General features: G+C 56.1%; 2 protein-coding genes and 1 long non-coding RNA gene across 8 annotated transcripts in view; 1 reads left to right on the top strand and 2 right to left on the bottom strand.

The window, feature by feature from the left end:
- Nucleotides 1-27828, bottom strand: part of KIAA0753 (KIAA0753 ortholog) — a 44630-nt gene that overhangs the window by 16565 nt on the left and 237 nt on the right. For 2 of the 6 annotated variants that reach the window (XM_025461996.3, XM_035716279.2), the window contains exons 2-10: nucleotides 23260-23422; nucleotides 18341-18947; nucleotides 15723-15829; nucleotides 15004-15066; nucleotides 14407-14622; nucleotides 12730-12940; nucleotides 4373-4596; nucleotides 1869-2035; nucleotides 394-513 (exon numbers count right to left, since the gene is read on the bottom strand). In XM_025461996.3, the coding sequence (XP_025317781.3) occupies nucleotides 394-513; nucleotides 1869-2035; nucleotides 4373-4596; nucleotides 12730-12940; nucleotides 14407-14622; nucleotides 15004-15066; nucleotides 15723-15829; nucleotides 18341-18947; nucleotides 23260-23352 (1808 nt within the window). In that variant the 5' untranslated portion in view covers nucleotides 23353-23422. Of the gene's footprint in view, nucleotides 1-393; nucleotides 514-1868; nucleotides 2036-4372; nucleotides 4597-12729; nucleotides 12941-14406; nucleotides 14623-15003; nucleotides 15067-15722; nucleotides 15830-18340; nucleotides 18948-23259; nucleotides 23423-23929; nucleotides 24474-27828 lie in introns of those variants that run through there. The other 4 variants (XM_025461997.3, XM_049110077.1, XM_025461993.3 and 1 more) reach the window with 4 other exon arrangements.
- LOC125755105 (uncharacterized) lies at nucleotides 18943-21422 on the top strand. The gene is made up of 3 exons (XR_007410714.1): nucleotides 18943-19356; nucleotides 20098-20944; nucleotides 21169-21422. It is a non-coding gene; the product is annotated as an uncharacterized LOC125755105 (long non-coding RNA).
- On the bottom strand, nucleotides 24660-27673 carry LOC125755058 (collagen alpha-1(I) chain). The gene has a single exon (XM_049109721.1). The coding sequence runs from the start codon at nucleotides 27671-27673 to the stop codon at nucleotides 24731-24733; it is 2943 nt and encodes a 980-aa protein (XP_048965678.1). The 3' UTR covers nucleotides 24660-24730.

Genomic DNA, 27828 nt, shown 5'->3' with positions numbered 1-27828 from the left:
CAATGGGAGCCTGTTCCCAGGCCCACAAATCTCTCTGTCCCCTTCCCGCCCCCTCCCACCCCCGTTTTTCACCCTTCGGCTCTGCCTCACATCACAGTCATAAACACCCCTTATATGACCATAGGTCACAGGGGCCAGGAGTCTTTTTGCCCCATTTCTAGAAGTCTTCATGGAGCTCATGGCCGCAACAGACAGACAAGCAGCTGGCGGACAACAGGCGCCCACGGGATACAGTGAAGGAAGCAAGAAGTGCAGGAGTTTACTGTCCGCGCCGCGCCCCTGAGAGCAGAGCCTGGGGGTTGATGGTTGACATAAAGAGCTGTATCCCCAAGCAAGAGCATGGAGCCCCCCAGAGCTGGCTCCCTGGGGCCCCGGAAAACCAGCAGCACAAACCTTGCAGCTTCCTGCACAACAGCGCCCCTCGACGGACTCTGCACCTGAGCCTTGGCTTGCGGGACCGACGGTTCCCGTGTGGCACCTCTGGGGCTCGGCTTCACCTTCAGCCAGGCAGCACTGCAAAACGCGGGAAGCGCCACTGGGACCTCGCGTGCCACCCCCGGCGCCTGCGCAGCTGGCGGTCCTTGGCAGGGCCTGGACAGAGCCCAGCCCGGTGCCTGGGGACACGGTCTCCCGCCCCACACGCACCACCACTAGGTCAGCGGACAGGGAGCAGCAGGCCCGCTGTAATAGACACCTGTGTCGCTAAGTTCTCTCCCCTTGGATGCCCTGGAGGCCATCCAGGCACCATCACCGCTGCCCTCCCCGCGCACGCCAGCCACAGGCATGGGCTCCTGGGTGGGCGGCATACGTGTTCACCGACTGAGGTTTTAATGAGCGTCTGCCTGAATCCACACAAACACACCCATAGAAACATAGAATTTGGGCAGCCCCGGTGGCGCAGCGGTTTAGCACCACCTGCAGTCCCGGGTATGATCCTGGAGACCCGGATCGAGTCCCACATCGGGCTCCCTGCATGGAGCCTGCTTCTCCCTCTGCCTGTGTCTCTGCCTCTCCCTCTCTCTGTGTCTCCATGAATAAATAAATAAAATCTTAAAAAAAAAAAAAAAAAGAAACAGAATTTAGAACCAACGAACACAACGCACGGCAGGACACAGACTTGAGATCCAGCTGTGCTGCGTACATGAGGCATTATATCCTCTAGACGCTGCTTCTTCAACCATAAAGTGAGCGTGGATGGGCAAGCGTGTCCACTGAGTCTCAGAGGTGCCACCCGGCCTGGCTGCTCCTCGCCACCTTGCCGGCCTCAGGAAAGGCGGCCCGAGGGCCCCACTGTCTCCCTGGCGCCTCCCCCTGCCCTTCCCCTGCGCTTTCCACAGCTCCTGACCCATGGTAAAGACGCCTCTTTATCTCATCCAGTTCCACCTACTGGCCGCTGCTGCCGAGGACCTGCCTGCCCTACCTCTGTGGAATAGGGCGTCATCACTGCCATGTGGCGACCATGGAGACACACAATGACATCGCCACCATTCTCACTGACCCCACAGCATGAGACCCACAGGGGTCTGTGATTCTAAACCTTGTCTTGAAATCAAGATTATTTTTAAATCCTCATCTGTTCAGCCAAGATCTGCTCACGCCTACGACGATCCGTGAGGGCGGAGGCCCCACACCAGCTCCTGGACACTCAGCTATGAGGAAGGCACTAGAATCTATTGTGTGGACACAGGGGCGTCCACAGGGGTCGAGAAGGAAAAGGGAACCAACAGGCTCCTAGACAAGCTCCTCTCACTTATTTCTCACTCAAATAGCTTCTCTCCTCAAGGACACTAAGGCTGCTGCTTTGTCAGCTCTAAGTGATGGGCGGCCAGGTGGCTTCGGCCCCGCAGAGCACAAGCACCAGCACCTACCACTTAGGAGACGCCGGTGGGGATGTGGGATTCGGAGGCACCCACGGGGCTCTGTGCTCCCTCATGGGCTGCTGGCTCACTTTCAGTCTGGATGACACCGTCGTGCGTTGCAAGCGGCTTCTGCTCTGGGATGCAGGGGGTCTACTTCTCTCGGCTCTGTGGGGGCCCTGAGAGACAGAAACGGACTCAAAGGAGCTCGTTTTAACCTCCGGTGGACAGAAGCTTTGGGGTCCCCACGCTGTACCAGAACCCTGTGTGGAAATCACTGAGGCAGAAACCTGGGGGCAGGCGTTCCTCACATGGAGCACAGTCACATATGGAGCACACTCACACACGTAGCACACCTCACACAGAGAACACCTCACCCACGGAACGCACCTCACACACAGAGCACACCTCATACACGGAACGCACTCACACAAGGAACGCACTCACACACAGAATGCACCTCGCACAAGTAGCGCACTCACACACGGAACGCACCTCACACAAGGAATGCATTCACACAAGGGGCACACTCACACACAGAACACACCTCACACACGGAGTGCACTCACACATGGAACACACCTCACACGGAACACATCTCACACATGGAGTGCACTCACACACGGAACGCGCCTCACACAAGGAACACACACAAGGAGCACACTCACACATGGATTGCAATTGCACTCACACACGGAACGCACCTCACACAGAGTGTACTCACACACGGAAAGCACCTCACACGAGGCACACACTCACACAAGGAGCACACTCCACACAGAACACATCTCACACACAGAACGCACCTTACACAAGGAGCACACTCACACATGGAATGTATCTCACACATGGGAATGCACACACACGGAACGCACCTCACAGAGTATACTCACACATGGAATGCACCTCACACATGGAGTGCAGGCACACATGGAACGTACCTCACAGAGTGTACTCACACACGGAAAGCACTTCACACAAGGAGCACACTCCATACGGAATGCACTTCACAGAGTGCACTTGCACATGGAATGCATCTCACACACAGAGTGCGCCTCACACAAGGAGCACACTCACACATGGATTGTACCTCACACGCAGAGTACACTCACCCAGAGTGCACTCATGCACGGTACGTAGCTCACACAAGGAGTGCACTCACCCAAGGAGCACATTCATACATGGAACACACCTCACACACAGAATGCACCTCACACATGGAGTGCACTCACACACGGAACGTACCTCATACAGAGTGTACTCACACATGGAAAACAGCTCACACAAGGAGCACACTCACACATGGAAAACACCTCACACACGGAACGCACCTACTCACACACAGAAAGCACCTCACACAAGGGGCACACTCATACATGGAACACACCTCACACACAGAACACACCTCATACACAGAGTGTACTCACACACAGAACGCACCTCACACACGGAGCACACCTCACCTATGAGTGCACTCACACACAGAATGCACTCACATACCTTACTCAGAGTGCACTCACACAGTGCACCTCATACAAGGAGCATGCCCATACACGGAGCGCACTCACACTGAATGTACACACCGTATTCCCTCCCGGGCCAGGGGCGGTGTGGGGTGAGGACTGAAGCTGGACACCCTGCATTTGCCATCTTTATGTATGTATATACATACATATATGTATAAAAAATTATATATACATGTATACATGTAACTGTATGTTTTATATATATACATGTTTTACATATATGTATTTTATACATATGTATGTTTTTTCCTAAGCAAAGAAAAAAGATAAATTTCATGACATTCTCATCTGCAGAAGAGGAGCTAGTTTCTTCCTGTGTTTCTAGAATACTCTGTGATCTCATGGAGGAGAAGCATGGGGCTATCTGGCCAAGAGCACCCACAACACTGGGAAGGGCCGGTCTTCACTGCCGATGGCACCCCCAAGGAGCTGTCCAGGACGGAAACAGACCTGATCCAAGCAGGACCCATCAGTCCCTGGTGACAAGGGTCCAGCACCACCCCCAGGGCCACCTGCCGAGACTCGTGTGGCTGGGGAAGCCCACACACGGCCTGTCCGGTGGCAGTAACTACATCAGGGCTTTAGCTCAGGAGGCGTCCTCCGGCCTGTTCACCACTTAGCTATGCTTAAGACCTGAGGTAGCTTCAAGCCAGCTGGCTCCACACAGCAGGTGCTGACCTCAGGCTGCCTTTGTGCCACGTGGTCGCTTGGTGATGTGTCAGGACCTACCTTCAGTGGGAAGCGAATCTCTGTCCCCTCCCAGTTCACATCTTCCAAAGCAGAAGCAGAAGAAACTGAATTTTCAAATAACCTGCCCAGTCATGACCTTGGTATCAATTTGGGTCTCAGCAAACCAGGACAAGAGAGAATGCCCGGTCTGGGAGCAGCATTAGAAACTGTTATTTTTTGTTAAAAAAGCAAAAACTACCCGGAGCCACCACCAAGCAGCCACTGAGCATGGACATGGCCATGGAGGGGGCCGCCTCATACCTGTGGCAGCCTCACCGACACCTGGGCCTCCTTCTTTCTGAGCGCTGTGCTCCCGGCCACGGGCCTCACTACCGCTGCTCTGGCCCTCGCCAGGACCAGTGGCTCTGCCAAGAGGCTGGCACTGGGGTCTGGAGCAGGCAGCGCTTCTTCCAGAAGGATCTCCGCATCCATCGCATCCTCCGAGCTCTGGGTCACTGCGGGCACTGCCCCAGGGAGACACTTCTCTGTAGGACATTTCAGAAAGACAAACAGAGGGAAATGCTACTCAAGTGGGTGACAAGGATTTCTAGCCTGCAGACATCCCGCCCAGCCCATAAACACCGAGGCGCGCTGCTGCCAGAGTCATTGATTGCTCTGTGACTCTCACATGGACCCACACACAGAAACCCAGGGGCTGTGGCTAACACTGGGGCTCACTGCCCAAGCGTGCTCCTTCCTGGCCCCTCGGCCCAGCCCTGCCTGCCCCTCCTGCTGTCCTGCTAGCTCCCAGGGCAGACCCGCGACTATAGTATCAGCATCTCCTGACCAACCCCTTTGTTGTCCCTGGTCACCCCACCTGGCTACCAGATGTGTTTTTCCTACGATGTAAGCATTTTAAGTGTCACTTCTCATAACTTGCACTGGCCCCCAATCTGATACAGAATGCACTCTGAGCTCCATCTGTGATGTTGTTCATCTTGCAACAGGAAAAGAAATAAAACATCTGTATTTGAAGATGAGACGATATTTTCTACATAGAAAATCCCAGGCAATCTACACATAAGTTAAATGAGGAAGAGGGTTTCTGGATAAAAGAAAAATATACGAAAGTTAGTATCATTCTCATGTATCAAAAATAAGAGAAAATATAAGAGAAATTTATCCTGTTAGCATTGGCAACAAAAACTATAAGACACTTAGAAACAAATGTAAGAAAAGATGTATAAGACTCACAGAAAATGTTCAAAGGCATTTTAAAGGACATGAAGGAAGATCTGAGTAAGTTGTTTTCATGAATGGAAAGAACACGGTGAAGTTGTCAGTCCTCTCCCAAGTAGCCTATCCTTTCAAATTCAAATTCAATTAAAATCTAAGCAGATGTTTTTGTGGATCAAAATAGGCTGGTCCCAATGTTCTTCATAAGACTACAATCCCATGACAGCCCAGATGGTTCCGGAGAAGCACAACCAGGCAGGGGTGCATGGGGATGGACCCCCAGAGGTCCCCATGCCTGGTGAAGTGCAGGGCATGGCACACAGCACAACGCAGAGTGCCCAGCGTCCATGGGGACAAAACAAACACGGGCCTCGCCCTACGCTCAGGATTGCTCATGTTTAAATTAAATGAAGACATAAATGTGACAGGAAAACTTTAAAGGTTTCAGAAAAAAGTACAGGAGATAGGATGAAGATGTTGGGGTGCAGGAGCCATTCTTAAGAACATCCCCAATACACCTGAATTAACTACAGCAGCTGCAACTTCCTCCGGACAAGAAGGTGTGGTAAACTCAACAGAAAGGCCAGTCTGAAGTAGGGGTCTGTGATGCATGCAACAGACATGCGGCTAATATCCAGGAGATAGTAAAAACATCTAGAAATCTGTAAGAAAAATCAATAATCTAACAGAAAAACAGGCAAAGAATACAAATAGACAATTCAGAGAGAAAAATCTGAAGTGTCAATAAAAACATGAGATGGTCCCCAGTTATCAGAAAAATCCAAACTGAAACAACAAAGTACCGTTTCACATCTGAGACTGGGGGAGAGGCTTAACATGACGATCCCAAGGCGATCCCAGGGATGACAGGGGCGAGGATGGACAACGGTGTCCAGAGAGCACTGAGGGAGCACCAGGGGAGCACCGACGGGAACACTGGGGTAGCATTGAGGGGAGCACTGGGGAAACACCGGGGGCTGCAGGCGTGAACCAGCCCACAATGCAGGGCAACTCGGGAGCTCTAATGAAGCCTGAGGCTTGTCCACACTGCAGCCTCACCCCTGGGCCCATGCTTGGCCTAGAAAGGCTCCCATCCTGTCGGTGTTTACACAGCCAAACTCATGCCCATGAGCACACGCTGACAGCCCCGGTGCTCCCACAGGGAAACTATGCAGCCGTGAATCTCCTGAGTCAGAGCTCACGCATCAGCACGGACGAGCCTGAGGAGCTGACTGCAGAAGGACGATGCGGGTGCCAGGTCCAGATGGCAGCAAACAACAGCGCATCTACAGATGGATACCCAGCGGCACCGGCAGGCAGGCCCACCTGATAATCAACACAGGAGGACCTTAGGGGAGGGAGGGAGGGGACAGGAAACATGAAAGGGTTGGGGGGTGCCCAGCCGGCTCAGGGGAGGCACGCTGGATCCCGGGTCGTGACTTCGAGTCCCACATGGGCGTAGAGTTTACTTAAAAACAACAAAAAAAAGAAGAGCCAAATTGCACCTGTTCTATTTTACGTCTAAAAACAAAACACAGGGATCCCTAGGGGGGCTCAGTGGCTGGGTGTCTGCCTTCAGCCCAGGGCATGATCCTGGAGTCCGGGCATCAAGTCCCACATCAGGCTCCCTGCATGGAGCCTGCTTCTCCCTGGGCCTGTGTCTCTGCCTCTCTCTGTGTGTCTCTCATGAATAAATAAATAAAATCTTTAAAAAATAAATAAAAATTAAAAAAAAAAACACTAAAGCAAATAAAGCAAGAAAGTTAAAATCTCTTAAGCCTGGAGAGTACACAAGTATCTGTAATTTTCATTCTTTTTTTGTATGTTCTAAATATTTCATGCTATGAGGAAAACTGCATCAGACTCCTGCCAGCATCAGGGCCTGGACCTCCAACCCAGTACCTCTCTGGGCCAGAGGCAGCTGCACAGCCGGAAACCTAACATGGGCAGAAGGAACATGACTGCGGGCCAGGACCGGTTAACACACCGCGAGCAGACCCCACACCTGACCTGCAGGTCCTGAAGCCTGTTTTGGGTTTGCAGGAACCAGCTGCCAACGCAGGAGATGGGGCCGCACAGCCTGAGGGCCTGGCTGATAGTGGGACAGTGCCACCACCCTTCCCTGACCAGCTGTACAGACACACCGCAAGAACATTCCAGAAGCTGCTGAAGAACCGCACCAGCCAACAATTACATCAGCCACGAGATCAAGTTGGGTCACACAAATATCCCATGTGGAGAGGGCAGCCAGGGGGAGGAGACCGCAGGACATGCACGTGGGGGACCAGGTCGCAAGAGCCGCGGCACAGATGTGGAGGGGGGATCCTGCACCCGGGCTGCGAGGACACGGGAAACATTAACCAAACAAATAAAGGTAAGAGCCCCCCCCCCCCCCCCCAGCCAAATGCCAAATGACAAACACGCTGAACTTGCAAAGTGGCTTCGCCCGCTCCTCGGTCCACAGGAGCCAAGACAAGGCTGAGCAGCACGGTCCTGTCTCGGGCCAGCATCCACACTTGCACCCATGCCCTCCCACGGTGCCCATGGAACCCACGACGGGCAGGCCAAACCGAGAGACAGACCACTGGGTGGACGCATCTTGACCTTGGGTCCTCCACCATCAGGGAGGCTGCAACGACCAGCAGAAACACCTGCCACGGATGCCAGCCTGCTTACTTCCACGATATAACAGCTTTAGGATTTGAAAAGTGACAGAACTCATCCTCAAGTGGCCACCAGAGATCGGTTTCCTCAGCTACAAGGTGCCTGACACAATCCAACGTCCCCTTGTCGTCTGACTGTCCTCAGGAACCAAACACACCCGCATTTTTACAGCACTTGGTGACTATCCAGAGCACCACTGACACCTGAGCCTGCTGTGGGACAAGGACGAGGATCCACACCCCATGATGACGCAGTGCCGCTCAGACATAGAACATCCTCGGCTGCGGTCACAGTGCAGTCGTGTGGCTGCTCCCCTGGGCGCTGCTCTCCTGGGCAGTCCACAGTCCAGTGCGCAGGCTGTGCCCCCAAGGACCGTGAGCCCTCAACACCCAGAATCGAAGACACCGTGGCCTGCCACTAGGAGGCCTCTTCCTCCTGATGCGCTGCCCCCGATCACTGGATCAGGGACACGGCAGGTGCCCCAAGGGACAGGAGGCTAACTCCAGGCAAGGGGAAGACACTGTCCCAGCTCTACTGCCCACTGTGAGGGCAACGGGGAACCACAGCCAGCACACGGGGTTGTGACCTCCACGGCAGAGGTGGAGCCTCAGCATCGGTGGCAGGGACAGACCGGGCCTGATTACTAACTTTCAACTCAACAGAGGAAACAGCAAGACATGAGACCTTGATGCACATAGTAAAGCACAGCACAGAAAGCCCTGGCCAAGGAGACTCATGAACGAGGTTCAAAGTTCAGGTGCGTCCTTAGTCCCAAGGAACCTGAGTGGGAGAAACATAACCTCTCAGCCGAGGGAAGAACACCCACTGCCAGCTCCTCACAGAAGCTCCCAGAAGGTCAGCGGAGCGTGAAGCCCAGGGTGGGAATGCAGATCGAGGCAAGCGTCACACAGGCTCAGCAGACCTGGCTCCGTGGTGCCCAGCAATAGCATCACAGAGAACTGCCAGGAACAGGTCACAGCCAGAGCTCTGGGCAGCTCACAGCACAAGCTCAGGCCCACGATGCAGAAATCCCAGGAGACATGCGCACACCATCATGTCAGCCGGCTGCTGATTCCATAACTCAAACCAGAGCACGATAGGAGGAAAAGCAACAGGAGCTGGAAACGAACCTGTGGTTCCCCACAGACGGTACGACCATGCACACAGTGGAGCCACTGGCACAAGACGACGCCTAGAGCCAGTCGGATGTCTGTGCAAGTGGCGCATGTCTTAGAGGATGTCATGTGCAAGAGCTCTGAGCACAGCCCCACAGAGGAAGGAGCTGAGGGGAAGAGGAACCAGCATTAATGCATGCAGTCTGCACCTACAAGAGGACGTATGGTCAGCCCCTGCGTACGGCGACACCTGGCATTGGAGATGTCAGCTCCTCGTCGCGACCCACCATGTCGTCTGTCGTCTCGGGGGTGGGTGGGGGCTGCTGGTGGGAATCACATCCTGATCCTAAAATTTCTGTGGACGTGCCAAGGGTCAAGGTCAACAAAGGCATTCTGGAAGAACCAGGGGCCAAGCGTCCCAGTCAAGAGTCAGAGTAACGACGGCGCATGTACCCCGGCCCAGCGGAGACTAGCAGCAGAGAACCTGGGCCTGGAAACTGACCCCGACTGCGGACACGCCATGTACGGCGGGAGCAGCACACGTTGTCAGTTTGGGGAAATAATTATCATTTCAGATGCAAGTCCTCAAGGAAACACACGGGAGCACGTTTTACTAACTTTGGCACTGGGAAAGGCTTAAACCGGACATAAGGAGAGACGCAGGGACACTTCCGGGAAAAGATGGTAATGTGGGGCATGGTGAAACCACCCCTCTGCTTCCCTGGAGATCCCACGGCAACATCTAACCAGCGCCATCTCACTTGACGGTTTCCAGCACACACACTGACTAGGTCCACACGCACAAAACCCCCCCAAAGAAGAACTGCTAACCAATTTTTAAAAAAAGAGAGAGGAAGGAAAAAAAGAAGGACAAGGAGGAGAATGTGAAAGAGGTGGGTGAGAGGGCAGGAGACTGGAGCGAGCACTTTCCAAAAGGTGGCAAGTACTGGCCTATAAACACCTGCAAATACCCCGTTACACAAGCACAGACGTGAAAGGAAGCCAGAGCAACAATCAGGGCACCTGGGCGGCCCCTCAGGTAAGCATCCGACCCTTGGTTCCGGCTCAGGTCATGGCCTCAGAGTCGCGGGATCCAACCCCATGTTGTGTCCATGCTCAGTGCAGTCTTCCTGGATTCCCTACCCTTCCCCTGCTCCCTCCTGCCTCCTCTCGCTCTCTCCCTCTAAAGTAAATAAATGAATCTTAAAAAAAACAAAAACTAACCAGAATGATAGTTTACACACTGAGCAGGCAGCCAAACTCCCTAAGACTGGTAACGGCAAGTGCCAGCAAGGATGTGTGGTGGAGGCTCACGTCCACTGCTGGTCGGCATCTAACCAGTCAGACCACTTCGAAAAGTCTGTACCTGCTACAGCTGAACAAACGCATCCACTATGACTCGACTCACGCCGGCCAGAGACACGGTGAAAACCAAGGCTTTGTCTGCCATTGCCCCAAAGCGGGAAAAACCCGCTCATGAAGATGCCAGAACCGGTGTAGTTTCATACAGTGGAATGTGGCAATGAACGGCTCCACAAACACACCTCCCACAGAACAGGAGGTGAAAGTGGCCAGTCCCAAAGCGGTACATCATATGCAATTCTAGTTTTATAAAGCTTAGTGAAGTCTTAAATCTGGCAAAAACCAAAGTACGGCATAAACAATCAGAATAACCATTAATCTGGGGATGGAGGTGAGGCAGGGAGATGGGAAGAGGGGATTTCTGGGAGCTTCTAATGCTCTACCTCTCGACCTACGTAGTGGTTTCACAGATGTCATCTTCTGATGACAGCCTGAGCTCTCAACTTACATTGTGCACACTTTCCACCTCTATGTTCTACTCCAGCTGAAAAAGGAATGTTAGGGCAGCTCAGGTGGCTCAGCGGTTTAGCGTCACCTTTGGCCCAGGGTGTGATCCTGGAGTCACAGGGATGGAGTCCTGCATCGGGCTCCCTGCAGGGAGCCTGCTTCTCCCTCCGCGTGTGTCTCTGCCTCTCTCTCCGTGTTTCCCATGAATAAATAAATAACATCTTTTTAAAAAAAATGAAAAAGGAACATTAGGTTACTAGATTCATCCACCCCAACACCATTGGCACATTAGAAGTCCAATATTAAAATTTTAAAAACAATTTCAAGTCACTGTCAACACACATCTCAATCACTTTAACAAAAAAGAAAGGAAAAAGCAGACGAAAAGAAAATCTAAAAAATTAGGAGACGACACAAGAACATTTCCGACTCTGCACTCGGATATGCCCCTCCCAAGAGCAGGTGTTGCATATAAACGGATCTATTACATTTGGTGGGAGTGATGCCCTCACCACAGCTGTCGGCCAGTGTTACTCTGAACCACATCAGCAAAGAAGAAAGAAAAAAGAAAAGGTACAGAACTGCAAAGAGAGGAAGCAGAACTTATTTGTGGGTGATCTCATCTATCTGGAAAAACACAAGAACAAACAAAATCTCATTATTTCATCAAATCCAAAACACCAAGACCTATCTTTATTTATGCACCAACAGGAGATTTTAAAATACTGCCAATTAAATGTAAGATCTCAGCAACATAGCAGCACACCCCAGTCTCAGAACCAAGGGAAGGACTGTGGGCACCACCTGGGATCTGGGCCAGGACCATGGCTACACTGGAAGGAGCTCTAACCCACTGCCACACGCGATAAAGAGAAGATCCCCTTCAGGCCGCAATGAAAACCATGACATGAGAAACATGGAGCAGAACCAGACCGGGGGTCTCAGACCTAGTATCTGAGAGTCAGGAATTCTACGCCGAGTGCTGTCCCTTCACCTGCAGTGGGAAACAGCACGGGACCGCGGTGGGCACAGTGCGGTCCCCCCACCCTCCCCTGTCCAGCCTGTGAACTCAGGAGGCCTGGCTCACCCCCATCGCACCTGACCCGGAACCTGAGAAACTCCTTCTAAATTCCTCTGAAGATCAGCAATCGCCATCAGCAGAAGTTTGAAAAAGAAGAACAAAAAGAACAGCAACCTCCTGAAACAGAACCTGATCCCACAGGCTTCACAAGTGTCTTAACTCTCAGTAAAAAACCTCTATACACTCAAGTACAACGTTAAGAGGAAACCATAGGGATCTGCCCGTGGTTTCTGGAGCAAATGATGAAATACCTGCAATAAACGCAGATGCGGAAGAGGTCCAGAGTACAGGGGGAGCCCAAACACCCATGAGGGTATGGGGAGAAGACAGGGGGCACGGGAGCGGGGGACTATTTAAACGTACAGCGGCCAACCCTCCAGTTCTGGGGGAACAAGAGATTACCTACTCCCCATGCCAGGGAAACACACATGCCCATTTATCTCTGTGTGCCCCTGTGTGTGCTCCCGTGTGTCTGCATGTGCACCTGGCACTGACATCTACATACAGAGCCTTCAGAGGCAGAGTTCTAACCACCAGCCCTTGAGGAAATCTCTCCTGGGTGACCTCAACACCATGACGGGAGAAGAAAGAACCTGACATCACCCGCCCTCCTCTGTAGGGGACCCTCCACCTACCCACCCCAGGACACATTTTGGTTGCCACTGGCTTCTCTGGGCTCCAGTGCACCTGCTATGGGCTGGGCTTAGGCCCTGCCCCCTCAGTGCAGCGAACGTGAGAACCCAGCTCCTGCCTCGGACCATCCGGGTACCTACCAGTGGAGAGCTTCCTGGTGCCCAAAGACCCCGTGGCTTCCTGTGGAAGTGTCTCCTTCGCCACAAGGGGCCTCCTCTGGCTCTGCGGCGAAGGGCTGTGCCGTCTCTCCGAGGCCCCATGGCTGCCCACAGGAAACTTGCGCCGCAGGTCCGCTGAACATGTCTTTACCTTCTTTGGCGACACCTTCTTTTCCAGGAGGGATTCCAGAGCCTGCACGAAACCCAGAAACCAGGCCCCACGTGAATATGTGGTCACACAGCTGCGTCATCCAACAGCCAGCGGCGTGTCATTCAGCCTGAAACCCTTATTTAGGGCATCTACCCACTGAACGGAATCCTGCACACTTTGTCCTGCAGCCCGCTCGCTGAAGCCAGGGGCACGGAGATGAAGAGCAGAAGTACTTCACAGGCATCCAAATCCACCGCATGTTATAACTCACACGGTCTTCGGAACCTGATCCCATAGGCTTCACAAGCATCTTAACTCTCAGTAAAAAAATCTCATAAGCTCAAGCACAAGGTTCACATGTAGCAAACATCTCTAGGGCTGTGGTCACTTCCTCCCTGCATGGCCCCTCACTCATCCGCGCACTGAGGGCCTGGCCTGCAGCCGCTCCACACTTGCTGAAGACGACTGAACGCGGCCCGAGGGGCTCTCGGGGTGGCAGTGCAGCGGAAGGACATCAAGCTGTGGGACAGGAAGCTCGTCAGCAGGACTCAAGGAGCGTCCAGGGTTACTGAGTGTTTTCCAAAGTGGGGCAGACAGACACGTGAAGAAGTGTCACATTCCGGTGCTCCTGCTCAGATCTGGGAAGGGACCGGAAGCCCCCGGGGCCTCCCCAGGACGGCGAAGACGCATCCTCTGAACAGATCCCCATGCCCAAAACGTGTCTGACAAAAAAGTTTAAAAAGCACTGCATGACCAGCCACGCTGTCGGAAGGTGTGCACCCCCACAGCTCTCCTGTGGTGAGTTTCCCATGCCCGGTGCCCCCGCAAACCACACCCATCAGGGCGGCGATACTCAAGGTGGAGGGGCCGTGGGGGCCACCAAGGCTGCTTAACGGTACAGTCACCCTGAGGTATCCCCCAGCATACTGTCCTCCGGAGTCCCTGTGGATGGGTGGAGGGAGCCAACTCTGGGGAGGGGGCAATGGGAGAGCAGGAGGACAATGTGATGGCACCGCAGGGTGGCAGAAGGGCAGAGTGGGGCATCCTGCTCCTGCCGTCTGGTCCAGGCCAGTACCTGCCGGCCCACAGCACAAAGCTACAAGCTGTCCTAAGTCTCCAAGCACCTCTTCCCAAAACTCCACCTGGAGCGCGCGCCCATCAAGGCGCTACCCGCAGAGGGTGCTGCTGCCTTCCTGTGAACCCTCATGGGCACGGCCAGGGAGTGAGTGTCCTGGCCAGCACCATTCCTGCGGACCCGGCCAGGGGTCAACACCCATTCCGTTCCCAAGCCGCCCGTTCTCACACCACTTGACGTGCAGCGTTACAGACTAGACTACAAAAGCAGCAAGTGAAAAACAGAGCACTTCCTCCATCCTCCATGGAGCTCGCATCACCAGGCAGCCACGCTGTCCTGTCTTCCTCACAGATCCCAGCGAACCAGACAGCAAACATCACTTCTCTGCTTGGAAACAAGGCACGTTTAATGAAACCTGGTGTCCAGTTCGTACCTCAATTTGCCGCAAGATGTCCACAACCACGTCGGGCACAGAGGGGTCTGTGTCCAGCCTGGCGGAGCAGAGTGAGAGCTGGCGGATGAGGCTTCCCAGCTCCCTGCACCGCGCAGGGACGGGGTGCTCCCCACGGTCGATAAGCTGGGTGACCAGCACCTGTAAGGCCCGGATAGCTCCTCGGTGGGCAGCGGCCAGCCGTGACATCGCCCACGACTGGAAAGAACGGGGGGGGGGGGGGGTCATTCCACAGTCAGAACTTCTGCACATGAGCCCCCCACGGGCACTCGCAGCCTGTCTTCTTCCTGGACAGTGCTCCACCATGAAACCGCCTCACGATGAGGGAATGCGAGTGCGTAACAGCTTTCTGGTGACAAATGGTCCTTCCCTCCCTCCCGCCCACTTCTCACACCAGCAGCAGCAGCAGAATCTACCGTTCCCTGGAGGGCGACCCCCCCCCCATTAAGGACGTTCACCGTGCACATGCACCAGGGACACACATCCATGTGCCCTGAGCACATGGTGGAGCAGAGAACCCGTGCACATGTCCCACAAACACCGCAAGGGCAGCTTATGACAAACTGAACCGCGTCCTACCTTCTTGGTGTGTCTGATCTTCTGTGGGCTCAACTTATCCAACTCCTCCTGGATCTCCTTCACCTGTGTGGTAAAGAGGAAAAAGTGGAGACTTCAGCCCGTCCACTATCTTCTCCATAGGAAAGGACACAGCATGTCTTGTCCAAGCACAACACTATTTAAGTCAAGTCACCTGAAAAGAGATCAGGCTGTCCCCTCATGCACCCAAAACAGTCCCCAACTTCAGGGTCAAGGTGGTGACAGAGCACAACGCTCCCCAGGCACGCGAGGGCATGTTCCAGAACCCCCTCCACGGCCACAATGTGGAGCGAGGATGGAAACACCCCCTACGAGAACAGAGCTACAGCTAACGCAGGCACCTTCTTTGAGACAAAAATGTTGAGTTTTCAGTTCAAGCAACAAAGTCGACATGTGACTCAGGTGACGGGAAGGGAGTCAGAGGCCAACTCAGGAGGAGGCATCGCAGTTCAAATGCACATTTACAAGCATCTCTGCAACTAAAGAATGCGAGTCAGCCATGAAATGGGTCACAAACACCACAAAGGCAGATGACAGGAAGAAAAGAACCACCTGTGCTCGTGTTCGGGAAATGCAGCCTCATGAACACAAGACACATAGGACACAGTGGGTCGCGAGGCTGAGACAGGGGACACTGAGGTTCTGTGCCGTCCCCACCCATACCGCTGCCCCGCCCCCGCCCTTGGTCCCCACCCCCATACCTGCTGCTGCAGCACATACAGCATCCGGGCAGAGCGCACAGCTTGCTCCTGCCTCCTGATGCGGACGCGCCGCTCCTCATCTGGATCCAAAGCTTCTTCCGTTCTATCTGAAAAGTGTTTCCCCAAAAGTGGATTAGGTGCCACATAATCACATGAAAAAATCAGTCATTGCAAGACATAACACAGTGGAAGATCTCTAGTTTTATTTAAAAAAAAAATTGGGGCTCCCACAAAAAAAAACTTCCACGAGCCACGAAACAAGGAAGGAACAGGCCCATGTGTGGCTCACGGACGGAAGAGATGCAAGAACCTCAGGCTATGCTCCCACCATGGGTGGAGTCCCAGAACCAGTCCCCAGCAGTCGGCCCACACCACCGAGAAGCACCTTACCACTGAAATCCATATATCTCAAAGGTTTTATTTATTTATTTGATAGAGAGAGCGAGCATGAGCGGGGGGAGCCACAGAGGGAGAAGCAGATGCTCCGCAGAGCAGGGAGCCCGACAAGGGACTCCACCCCATGGCCCCAAGATCATGACCTGAGACACAGGCAGATGCTTCACCGACAAAGCCATCCAGATGCCCCTAAAATTCTTTATATTGAGCCAAAACCTGTAATGTTCTCTATTTTTTCAAAAACCTTTTACTGGCCTATTTTATATTCTGGGAGGTTTCTTTGATACTTTCTTATCTTGAATCCAAAAAAGTAATTCTTTCTTATACATTAAGACTGCTTGAGTGTGCAAAGCCTTCCTATGTCTGCCAGGAAGCACACGCGTGTATACATGGGTGCTCCACGTTTTCAAAACACGCAAAGAAATTGTTTCTGGGAGAGTCTGAGGGGCGCGCGGGCATCCATTCCTGGGGGAGTGGTTTTCAAATACCTTTATCCAAAACAAGCTCCTACATAAAACCCGAGAATGCAAGTCAGACAAAAGCCATGTTTTGTTAATGCAAGTATATTTTATGATTCAAATATTTAATATTTACTCATTTAGAGGCCAAATGATGAAAAGAATTTTGAGAAAAGCAAAACTCTGAAATCTGAGTTGTGTCTACACACACCCCCTCATGGGCGCCCACAAACCACACAGCTTCTGTCTCGCTGGGGCTGCACGGCATTGACACACTCTGGCGCCACACACGTGGGTCATGTGGGATGCTGGCTCGGGCAGGGTTCCACTAAGGACCCTCCTGGTGGTTCTGCGACGAGCCATCTACAGAGCAGCACCTGAGAGCGCAGGGGGCACGTCCGCAGAGGGGCCGCAGCAAAGTGCCCGGCGCTATGGCGGTGGGTTTGCAACATTTCTGCTATAGGTTAGAAGTATGGATTTCTGACAAAAGGAAATTTTAAACTAAAAAATAAACACACAAGGGGCACTGGGGTAGGTCATTCTAAGTGTCTGACTCCTGATTTCAGCTCGGGTCCTGATCTCAGGGCCGTGGGAGGGAGCTCCGAACTCGGGAGGGGGTCTGTTGAGCTCCCTCCACCCCACCCCCTCCTCCGCAGGTGCACACCTGCTTGCTAAGATAAATACACAAAATCTTAAAGAATAAAATAAACGATAGGGCACCTAACCGCGAGCTCCCTATACTCTGCATCAGGACCCATCCTCGGGGCACAGCTCCTGACAGCAAGGCTTCATCAGGGGCGCCGGGGACACACAGCGACCATCCCAAGCAGCCGTGCCCTCACTGTGACGCCCATGGTGCCACACAGCACACTCGTCAGGGCAGCCACGTAGAGGGGCCTTCCATACGTACAGCTTTGTCATACACATGGTGAATTCCACCCCCATCGCAGGTCCCCCTTCCGCTGGCTGCTTGGAAGCTCAGGACAAGTCCTGTTTCCCGGGCCACCACAGCCTCACCAACCTGCTTCTGTTCTACGTCATCCAACCACGGCTAGCTCTGTAGGGTGCCACAAACACTTTGCCCCACATACCCCAAGTGCAGAGGCACATGACGGACCCCGTGTCATCCCAGCCGTGGCTCCCCCACTCCCCAATCGGGAAGCTGGGCTCCTCTGTCCCCCCACCTGCTGGTCTAGCCCCAGACTCCCCACAAGGTGGGTTCTCTACTCTCAGAGGAGTACAGGGCCTCCAGAGCACCCATGGGGGCCCATATGGGATGACCAAGCACCTCCTCTGTGCCTGGGGGTCAGACGTCCCCCTATGCCCCCAGCTCCAGGCAAACGCCACCACGTTACTGGCATTACCTGAACATGCACATGTTATGCTCTTTTTGGAGCAAATTAAAAATAATTTTGCCAGAAGAACTAAATAAAACAGGAAACATTACAGAATAATATGCCATCAGGACCTACAAGACCAGAGGTTCGGATAGCAGGTACCTGGCCACCAGGCCTCACCAACCAGCGCCCCAACCTATAGGACGCGACTATGTCAGGTGCCTCTGCCGACTCGGGGGCCAGGGCGGGGCTGGCTCCTCAGGAAGACAGACTCCAGGCAGAGTCAAAGTCCTCCTGCCTCGTGGATTGTGAGCTCACCCCATTATAGTGCGCATGGGACTGGAGTGGGCGGGGTCCCAAAGGAATGTGCTGGAACTATGCCACTCCCCAGGCAGCTCTTCCAAGTAAGGAATCCAGTGTGTCTCACCTCTCTGAGCTACTTCTTCCATTTTCTGGATACAGGTGTTCAGTTCCTTCTGGAGTCGCTGGACCTCCAGCAGGCCATGGTGGCTGCCTATCCTGGCGTGTGGCTCCAGCCCTGGGTCACAGGTGGGGGGCGAGTGCAGCTCGGCTGGCCAGGACAGTGTGGGACGAGGCGTGTGCAGGTACACCTTAGCGCCTGAGCATGAAGCTCCCACCGGGGATGGCTGGCAGCCGCACAGACACGTCTCCCGGCTACTCAACTCCTTCCTCTGCGTCCTATGCTCAGGCATGCTGTGCTCGTGGGGTCCCCATGCCTGGGAGACCTGCGGCTCCCTGCTGAGATGGTGCTGCTTCACATGCTCCTCAAAGTGCCTGCGCTTCACATCTCTCTTGGCCAGGTGGACGGCAAAGCTGAGCCTCTCCTCTGAGATGATGGAGAAGGAAGCAGAGCCGCTGACATCAGGACCGTCCCTAAAACCCAGATCCTGATGATGGTGCGACTCGGTGTACGAGTGCCTCAGTTTTTCAATTCTGATCGCATGTGGGCAAGAATAGCGGACTGCCAAGTTGCTGGGATGCGTGGGAACACTCCGATTAAACTGCAGCTGGTTCTTTAAATTAAAAAAACAAAAGAGCACGTTAGAACGAGAACACGCTGCACAATGGCAGATGCCTACGGCCAAGCTCCCAACCCTGCTGCCCCACCGTCAGGGCTAACACTTGCTCCTGATTCACAGGGACGGAGGCAGCCAGTCACATGCCCCGGCTCCCCTCACATCACCAGGCCCCATCCCACCCTCCTGCCTGCAGTAACCCGTGGGCACCTCATCCCCATTACCAACTGCACTGGCTCACGCCGTCGGGCGGTGGCAGGGACAGCGTGGCCTGCCAGAAGCTCTGCCGATGCTGCCCCCAGCCCCACCACACAGGACCCGCCGGCGACCAGGCTGTGCACCTGCCGGCGGCACCACACCCTGCGCCCTGTGCCCGCAGTCCATCACTTTCCCATTCAGGCCTCAGGTTCGTCAGTTTCAATCATGAAAGATAGGAGGTTTGGTTTGTTTTTTCTCAGGGAACAGAAGCATGTTTCAGAGTCTATCATTTTCACAGTGGCATTTCCCAAAATCCCACCAATAGCCTTTTCATGCTGAGCCTGGCGATAACCTCGTTAAACATTTAGATGGTTCCAGTTTTCCACTAATAGAAATATTACTTCAATTAATACCTTCAAGTCTTCAGCGTTTTTCTCTTTAGAGTCTTTCTTTAAGATGAAGTACCTGTTGTGGGATGACTATGGCAAGGGAACAAAGGAGCTTACACCTGTAGGCCCCACAGCCAGCCCATGGTCACCTGCCCTAACCCCCAGGACAGCCTCCTACCCTCAGGACAAAGGTGCTCTAGGTCATAGGACAAAGGGTCAGTTTAAAATGAGACACTGTGGTAAAACTTCAGGAAGGTATTTCAGAAACAAAGAAGTCAAAAACCTCACTGGAAGCAATGCCATCTGAAGGGCACAGACTTACAGGCAGGACGAGACTCCCAGCTTTACTGGGAAAAGGTTTATCCTCCAAAAGTAAAAATAACCAAAATACCTGAGGGGGTGATATAAGCAGTGGAAAAATCATGTACGGGAGGATTCCTCTTCAGCCCAGCTATAGAAAGGCTTTCTAACTCCAACTCAAAATCCATTTGCAATGAAACTAGAGAGTGATAAATTTTGCTCCATTAAAATATGAATTTTTTTTTTTTTTTAAATTTCAGACAGAAAGAGAGAAAGAGAGAGAGCATACATGTGCACATACAAGCAGGGGGAGAGGAGCAGGAGCGGAGCAAACTCTGTGCTGAGCAGGGAGCCCGGTGCGCGACTCCATTCCAGGACCCAGAGATCATGATCTGAGCCGAAGGCAGATGCCTAAGTAAGCCACCCAGGTACCCCTAAAACACAAATTTTAAAAACAACAGGCCTGTGGTGGGTTTTTTTTTTTTTTTTTTCATGATTAGAAACACCATAAACAAAGCCAAAGAAATTTGGAAAAAAATTTGTAAATACAAACAGCTCTCTATGTAAAGAAATGTTTAAAATCAACATGAAAAGAGACCAAAACTCAATAGAAAATGGGAAAATACATAAGTAGACTGTTTACAAAAAAGATAGAAATGTGGCCCTTTAACATATGGAACATTGGTCAATCTTGTAAACATACAAATTACATACGCCCTGCCCAGCACCAGGCCGGCATCAAGTACAGGCATGGCCACGCTGCTGGTGAGGCTGGGGTGGGGGCTACAGGCAGCACATCCCGGGGCATCCCCAGGGTCCTCATGCTCCAGAAGGAACCTGCAGGCCCCGTGGGAGCGGCTGAGCAGCCAAGCTGCATGCCCCCAGGAGCCCTCCACAAGGTAGACCTCCATGGGCACCTCTGTGACCTGTGGGGGTTTCTGGAACAAACCCCTGTGAGGAGAAGCCCAAGTGCAGACAGGATGTGTGAGGTACCGGCCTTGGAAAGAGGGAGGGATTTCTCCTGGGAGAGCACACGGCATCTCATCACTCATGGCATCTCATCACTCATGCAAAAGAAACCAAGGACACCAGAGACGGCAAGACTAGGTGTGTGTGTGTGGGGGGGTGCAAGGGATGGGGGGACGGGGGCAAGGGCATGTGGGGTGCGGGGGGGCATGTGGGAGGTGGGTATGTGGGGGTGGGGGGATGCAGGGAATGGGGGTGCATGGGGGTGTGCAGAGGGGCAGGGGTGTGGGGGCTGGGGGTAGGGGGCCAGCGGTGCCCCAGCAGAACAGAAAACTGATTCAGGCAAAAATTATCCACAAATGAAGGGATGCCTGGAGGAGCTCCATCGGTGAAGCGTCTGCCTTCATCTCAGGTCATGACCTCAGGGTCCTGGGATCCAGTCTGGCATGGGGCTCCCAGCTCAGCAGGGGGCCTGCTTCTCCCTCTGCCTCCCCCTGTCGTGTTTTCTCTCTCTCTCTAATAAATGTTAAATCCATTATCCACGAACGCTCATTTAGTCCATCAGTTGGTCAGCACGGTAACAGGATCAGGAGGACGGACACTTGCAGCCAGAAGGGGAGAAGCGTCAGCAAGTGTGCAGGGGAGTCTGTGGGTGGGGGGGGGAGGGCTGTCCCGCTGAGAGTGGAACAAGGGCCGCAGCGGGCACCTCCTGACGCACAAGAAGGGCTCAGCATTGCTCCGCGCAGTTTTCTTGTCAGGGGTACGTGAGACACCTCAGGAAGCCCAGACTGACAGAACCCGTGAAATACCTGCCCGTATGTTTCAAGAATGTCAGAGTCTCCGATTGAACGAAACAAACACACAGCTCGCCTCGAGGTGACCTGGGATCCCTTTCCCGTATAGGACATGTTGGTACACCCCAGGACATCTGAGTGAGGCCCGCACAGCCATGGTGGCGCCACCTCAACAGGGACTCGCCGGCTCCCGTCGTTAGGGTCATGTCACAGAAGTGCTTCTGGTACAAGATACCGTGTGCTCAGCAGCACAGAGGCATCACGCCTGCAAGTTACAGCTTCCCGGTTAGACCGTGCATGTGCATGTGCAGGGGTGTGCATGTGAGCGCACATGGAGACACACAGGGGAGAGACGCGCACCCAGGAGCTCGGGGCAACGCTGCTGTGCTTTCATGTCCATCTCAAACCATGTCAAAAATTATTTCTAGGAACGCCTGGGGAGCTCAGTGGTTGAGTGTCTGCCTTTGGCTCAGGGCATGACCCCGGGGTCCTGGGATCGAGTCCCGCATCAGGCTCCCAGCATAGAGCCTGCTTCTCCCTCTGCCTATGTCTCTGCCTCTCTCTGTCTCTCATGAATAAAATCTTTAAAAAAAAAAAAAAAAAAAAAAGAAAAAGAGCAAAGACCCCAGGCTGGCAGAGCAGCGAACAAGTGCTATGCTGGCTCACCATCTGCAGGGCCCCAGGAAAAACACCCACAGGCTCGCTGAAGCCTGAACACACACCCACCCATGACCCAGCGACTCCACTTCACGATTACCCAAAGGTGTACCAGGGCCTCTGGGCAGCTGCATCACAGCGACCAAGAACACACCAGCCATCCCGGCTCCACCAGGGGACAGTGCCTCTCGCCAGAGATCAGCACGGGCAGAGCGGTAGCACGTTACGCCCACCGAACGAGGCCTGACCCAGGAGAGCAGCTGGGTGTGGTAGCACCCACAGGAGCGCTGGGAACACACAAAATCAATGCATGGCGGGGAAACCACGATGACGCTGGCCTCTGAAAGGTAGGAAGAGGCATGGGAGAACTTTCTAGAGCAACAGACAAGACCTCTGCCCTGATATAGGAATGAGTGACACATGTGCATACGTGTGTATAAACTCAGCAAACACGACCACATGTGTACATCCTGACATAGCCTAAGAATGAGCTCCAAGACCAGAATCTAACAGGAGACGTGCATGTGAGGTGGGCAGGGGGCTCGTGTCTGCCCCCGACGTTGGGCTCAGGGTCAGACACACAGTGAAGCAAACACCGGGAGCTCGTGGCAGGATCTTGGAGTTCACATGGAACTCAACACTGATGTACCGACATTGTCATAAATTCGGTGCTGGGGAAAAACACACTTGGGCAGCAACAGGGCGCCACCAAAGGAAAACTGGCCTCCGGGTAATATCAGGGAACTAATTTTGTCCTTTTCGCTAGGTATAGAAATGGTTATGTAGCAGAGTTTACTCTCGGGACTACGGTAAAGCACCGAGGGCTCTGAAACGTCGACCCCAGAGATCAGGATGTGGTCCTGCAAACACCTGAGAGGAAAGCGGGACAGACCGCTGACAACTGCTACCACTCAAAGCTAGTTTCATAGGTGTTCACTGTTCTCTTGTTCCAGCTTTTGTTCAAGACATCTCATGAGAAAAATGCAAAGACACAAACAGAAGTACCTGGGTCTGACGCATGTGGGGCTCAGTGCTCCCGTCCACCTGGATGCTGGGCACCAGGTGGGCACAGGCTGAGGCCGGCCTGCCCGGGCCCATCCCGTCAGGGCGCAGGGGCCGCTGCTGGGAGCCTCGCTGGCGGCCAGCACTGCTCTCCCACAGTCATCGCCTGAAATGAGAGAAAGTGGCCGTCAGGACAACACGTTCCAGTGCGGGGGGGAGAGATGGGGACAGAGTGGCGAGCGCGTGCGGCAGCCTCCTGCCAAGCAGCGAGGGCCCCAGGACAGGTCCAGGGCAGCGTCCTCCACCTACAGAAGAGCCCTCGCTTTAGAAATCCTCCTTTCTGAGAACTGGGGCATGCCAGTCTAACGACCCCATGTTGGGTCGCTCCAATTCCCAGATCTCAAGGGCCCCGGGAGGGCAGGGGTCCGAGTCCACAAGCCCTAATGGAGGTCACGAGCCCTAACTGCCAGGTGGAGCGGGTAGCCCAGGTTCCAGCCTGCGGGCTCAGCATGCCCACTCGCCTAGGCCCGCAGGGTGGGGGAGCCACTAACTAGCTAGAGGCCCCGCGCACCACGGGCTGAGGGACGGCGGGCCTTCTATGCTCACACCAGGGCCCCCCCAGACACCAAGTCACCCGTGCAGTCAGCACATGCAGGTCACTTTCTCGCCTCACCTGGTCACCTACCCAGGTAACGGGGATAAGTGCCATCGTCCCGGCTAGACAAGGCTCGTGGGCGGTAAGGGCCTGTCTTGCTCTCCTCTGATATTTTGAGCATGGCAGACGCTTTAACTCAACACTTGTTGAATTCAGCTGGTTTTCCACAAACTGATTAGTTTTAAATGTACGGGAGTATTTGTTCTGTCAAACAATCCTACAGTAAGTCAACGGGGAACAGCCAGATCTTAGAGATAAATGCCTCACTTCAGCTTGAATAAACCCAAGGTTTGCAGACTGGATTTGCTTCGAGACAGAAACACATGCTGGAACATGAGGACGGCCGTTCAAGACTCCCTTCGCCTCGGGCCCTGATGCCGGGAAGGCGGGCAGGCCAGGCGACAGGGTGACCGTGAGCGGAGACGGCAGCGCAGAGAGGGCATGGAGTGGGCCAGGGCATCTGCAGGTCGTCCCCTGGAGCCCAAGGCCTCATAACCAACTATCTACTAGGACACGCCCGGTGACCCCGCCTCAGGAGACCTCGAGTGACACCACACATACACACGTGCACATGGTTCAGGGACACCCACCCCCACGCGGCCCCCTGTACAAATGTGGGAGACACCCCTCTTTGCAGCCTGTCCCCTCCCCTGGGCGCCAGGACACCTCCCCGTTTGTGACTGACAGTCCCAGGACATCTCTGTGAAACACCTCTCCCATCCCAGGGATGCCCCTGTAGCCTGTGCCCTCGTCCATGAGCCAGGCCACACCTCCCCCCAAAGCCCCCTCCCCCAGAGCCCAGGCCCCCCCACCTGTTCCCTACACTACTGGGAGGCCTCCCTCAACCTGTCCTCCCCCACACGGCTCTCTTCCAGAGGCCCCACCACCACCCTGCTGCGGGTGATCCCTCAATCGGCCACGGCCTCCCTCCAGCCTCAAACCCGGGGCCACCCTCGGTATGGTCCCAGGCCCTGACCCGGTACCCACACTCTCCAGCTCCGGCTCTCCCCGGTCAGGCCTCCCACTGTTCCATGACCCAGTTCTGTAGCTGCGGGCTGGAGACAACCCCGCTGCCTGGCTCTCCCCAGGGGGCTCCAGACTCGGGGCCCCAGCCTCTTCCCCCGAGGCCCCTTCTTCCTCCACACACCCTGTCACCCACACGGCGGCAGGCACACGCCCCATTGTGGGAACCCCTACAGCCGCGAGCACCCCCAGAGACACGGGCACCTGCGCAGCCTCAGTGGCTGACCCGCTGGCTCTCCTCCACAGGCTTTCGGCGCTGACCGTTCCGTCCACGGGTCCTGCAGCCCCCACAGTAGCAGCCACCTCCGTCACCCCTCTCTGTCCCCACGCCCCTGAGGCGTCCCTAGAGCCAGCATCGGCCAGCATCACAGGCACCTCAGCAGCCTGTCTCCCTAATAAGCCTGAGGGAACCCCTGGGCCCAGCCTGTCCCCCCTGGGCCCTGGCATCCTGATGGTGCTGGGCACCCCCTGCCCTGTGGGAGCCCAGGTGTCTGTGTGTCCTGGCACTGCCTCCCTCTGCCCCCACAGGCCTGCAACACCTGCGGAAGTGCACTCCTCCCAGGCAGGCCTCAGTGTCCTGGGGGCCACGGGCACCCCGCCTGCTGCGGACACCCCCGCAGTCAGCCTCCGCTCAGGCAGGCCTGAGAATGCCCCGGAGCCGGCCTCCACCCCTAGAAGATCAGGTTCCCCGGCAGCCGCAGGCGGCTCAGCAGCCCCAGGAGCCCTGGTGCTCGGCCTCCTTGCCCAGGATCTCGGGACATCCCCGGAGCCTGTCTCCTCCCCAACCAGTCCTGGCGCTGCAGGGACCCCAAGAGCCTGCCTCCTTCCCCATGGCCTGGGAAAAGCTGCAGAACCAGCATCCTCACCCACAGACCACAGTCCCCCGGGGGCCACGGGTCCCGCGGCGTCATGAACCTTTGACCACAGGTTCCAGACCTCACTGGAGCTGTCTTCCCGACACGCAGGGCCAGACACCCACACGGCGGCAGGCCCCCTGCCAGGCCCAGGCACACCTACCGCTGCAGGTACCCCAGCCAAGGCACACCTGTGCTTGGGCAAAACTGCGGCCTCGGGCATCCCCTGGGGGCCAGACGAGCCCACAACCTGTCTCCTCCTGCACAGACAGGACATGTCGCCACAGCCAGCCTCCTGATCCTCAGCCCCGGGTACCTCCAAAGCCGTGGCCAGGGCGTCCTGCTCCCCCACAGCCTGCCTCCTTTCCCACAGGCCCACGTTCCCGTTGCCTGTGTCCCCCTGGGGGACCCCGGGCACCGCGTCAGCCGGAGGCACCCCCAGGGCCTGCTGCCTCTCCCACGGGCCTGTGGTGCCCCCGTAGCCTGCCTGATCCCCCAGAGCTCCTGGCAGCAGCACAGCCTGGGACACCCCCACCGGCTGCTCAGCCCCCCACAGACCTGGCACGCTCCCACAGCCGGTGTCCTTCCCCATTCCCGGCCCTACCCCCCATGGGCCCGGAGCGCCCCCAGAGCCCACCTCCTGTGTGGCATGACCACACATCTCTGCGGCATGCATGGCTGCCCAGGGCCCTGGATCACCTCCAGAGCCTGTCTCTACCCACACAGTCTGTTCTCTGTCCCTGAATCCTGGGTCACCCCCACATCTGGTTTCCTCCGCCGTAGCACAAGGCACCCCAACTGGTTGTCCAGTGCCCCATATGCCGGGAACAACCCCGGAGCCCATCTCTTCCGCAGCCTGCATCCTCCGCCACATGTCCAGAGCAGCCGCAAGGGTGGCTTCCCCTTCCAAGCCTCTGGGTGCCCCCACGGCATGAGGCACCCTTGCAGCCTGTCCACTTCCCCACAGGCCTGGGGTGTCCCCGCAGACTGCCTCTCCAGCTAACGCCCTGGGCACCAGCGCCGACTGCCCCCTGTCCCATGGACAGCCCACCTCTCTCTGCATGGCCTCAGGCCACCCCGGGGCCCGGGGCACCCCCACAGCCTGCCCCCTCCCCAGCATGTGGGGGACAAGCCCACAACTGGTGGCCAGGGTGGTGGGCACACCCCCGGGGTGCAGCCCCACAGCCTGCTGCTGCCCGCACCAGCCAGCCCCTGGCCCAGGGGCGGCGGACCGTCCTGGTGCCCGGGGGGCCACCCCGTCCTGCCCCTTCACCCAGGGCCCCGTGAGGCCAGCGCGGCTTGTCTCCACCCAGGAAGCCCGGCCCGGGATGCCCCTTTCGAGCGGGCCCTCCACCGGCACCGGGTGGAGCTGCACCCTGCTGCCCGCCCCGCACCCCGAGGCCGCCCGCACGGCCTGCACCTTTAGCCACAGTTCCAGGATGCTCTCGTGGCCCGCGGAGCCCGGCCGCCCCTTCCTCTCGCAGCCCCGGGGGCTCGGGCCCGCCGCCCCCTCCCTCTCCGCCTCCCGCCCGGCCCCGGTCACCCACACCGACCCCACCGGCCCCACCACCTGGGGCTCCCCAACCGCGCCGTCCACCCACACGACCCCCGGGGCCCTCGCTACGGGGGCTGCGGCGCCAGGGCTCCCCGCCGCCTCCGGCCCCCCGGCCCCCGCCGCCCCCGCCGCGGCCCCCGTCCCCGGCGGCTGCCCGAAGCCGGGGGGCCCGTCCGCGCTCACGCAGCGCGCCTCCCACGCGGCGCCCCGGGCTCGACGGCCCGCTCCCCGGCCTCGCGGCGTCCCCGCGGGGCACCGCCTCCCCCACGGCTGCCCGCGCCCCCGCCCCGGCCGGCTGGGCCCCACGCAGCGGCCGGCCGCCCCGCTCATGGCCGCAGGCCCGCGCGCTCCCCCACCGCCTTCCCGGCCGCACGCGCGCACGCAGCCCGCCGCCGCCGCCCCGACCCCGCCCCGGGGACCCCCACACGCCGCAGGAGCGCGGTGCTCGGGCGGCTCGGCGTCCCCAGCGCCGGGGCGCGGCTCCC

The sequence above is a fragment of the Canis lupus genome, chromosome 5 (genome assembly GCF_003254725.2).
Source record: "Canis lupus dingo isolate Sandy chromosome 5, ASM325472v2, whole genome shotgun sequence".
Lineage (NCBI taxonomy): Eukaryota > Metazoa > Chordata > Mammalia > Carnivora > Canidae > Canis > Canis lupus.
This window is presented reverse-complemented; position numbering and strand designations above follow the sequence as displayed.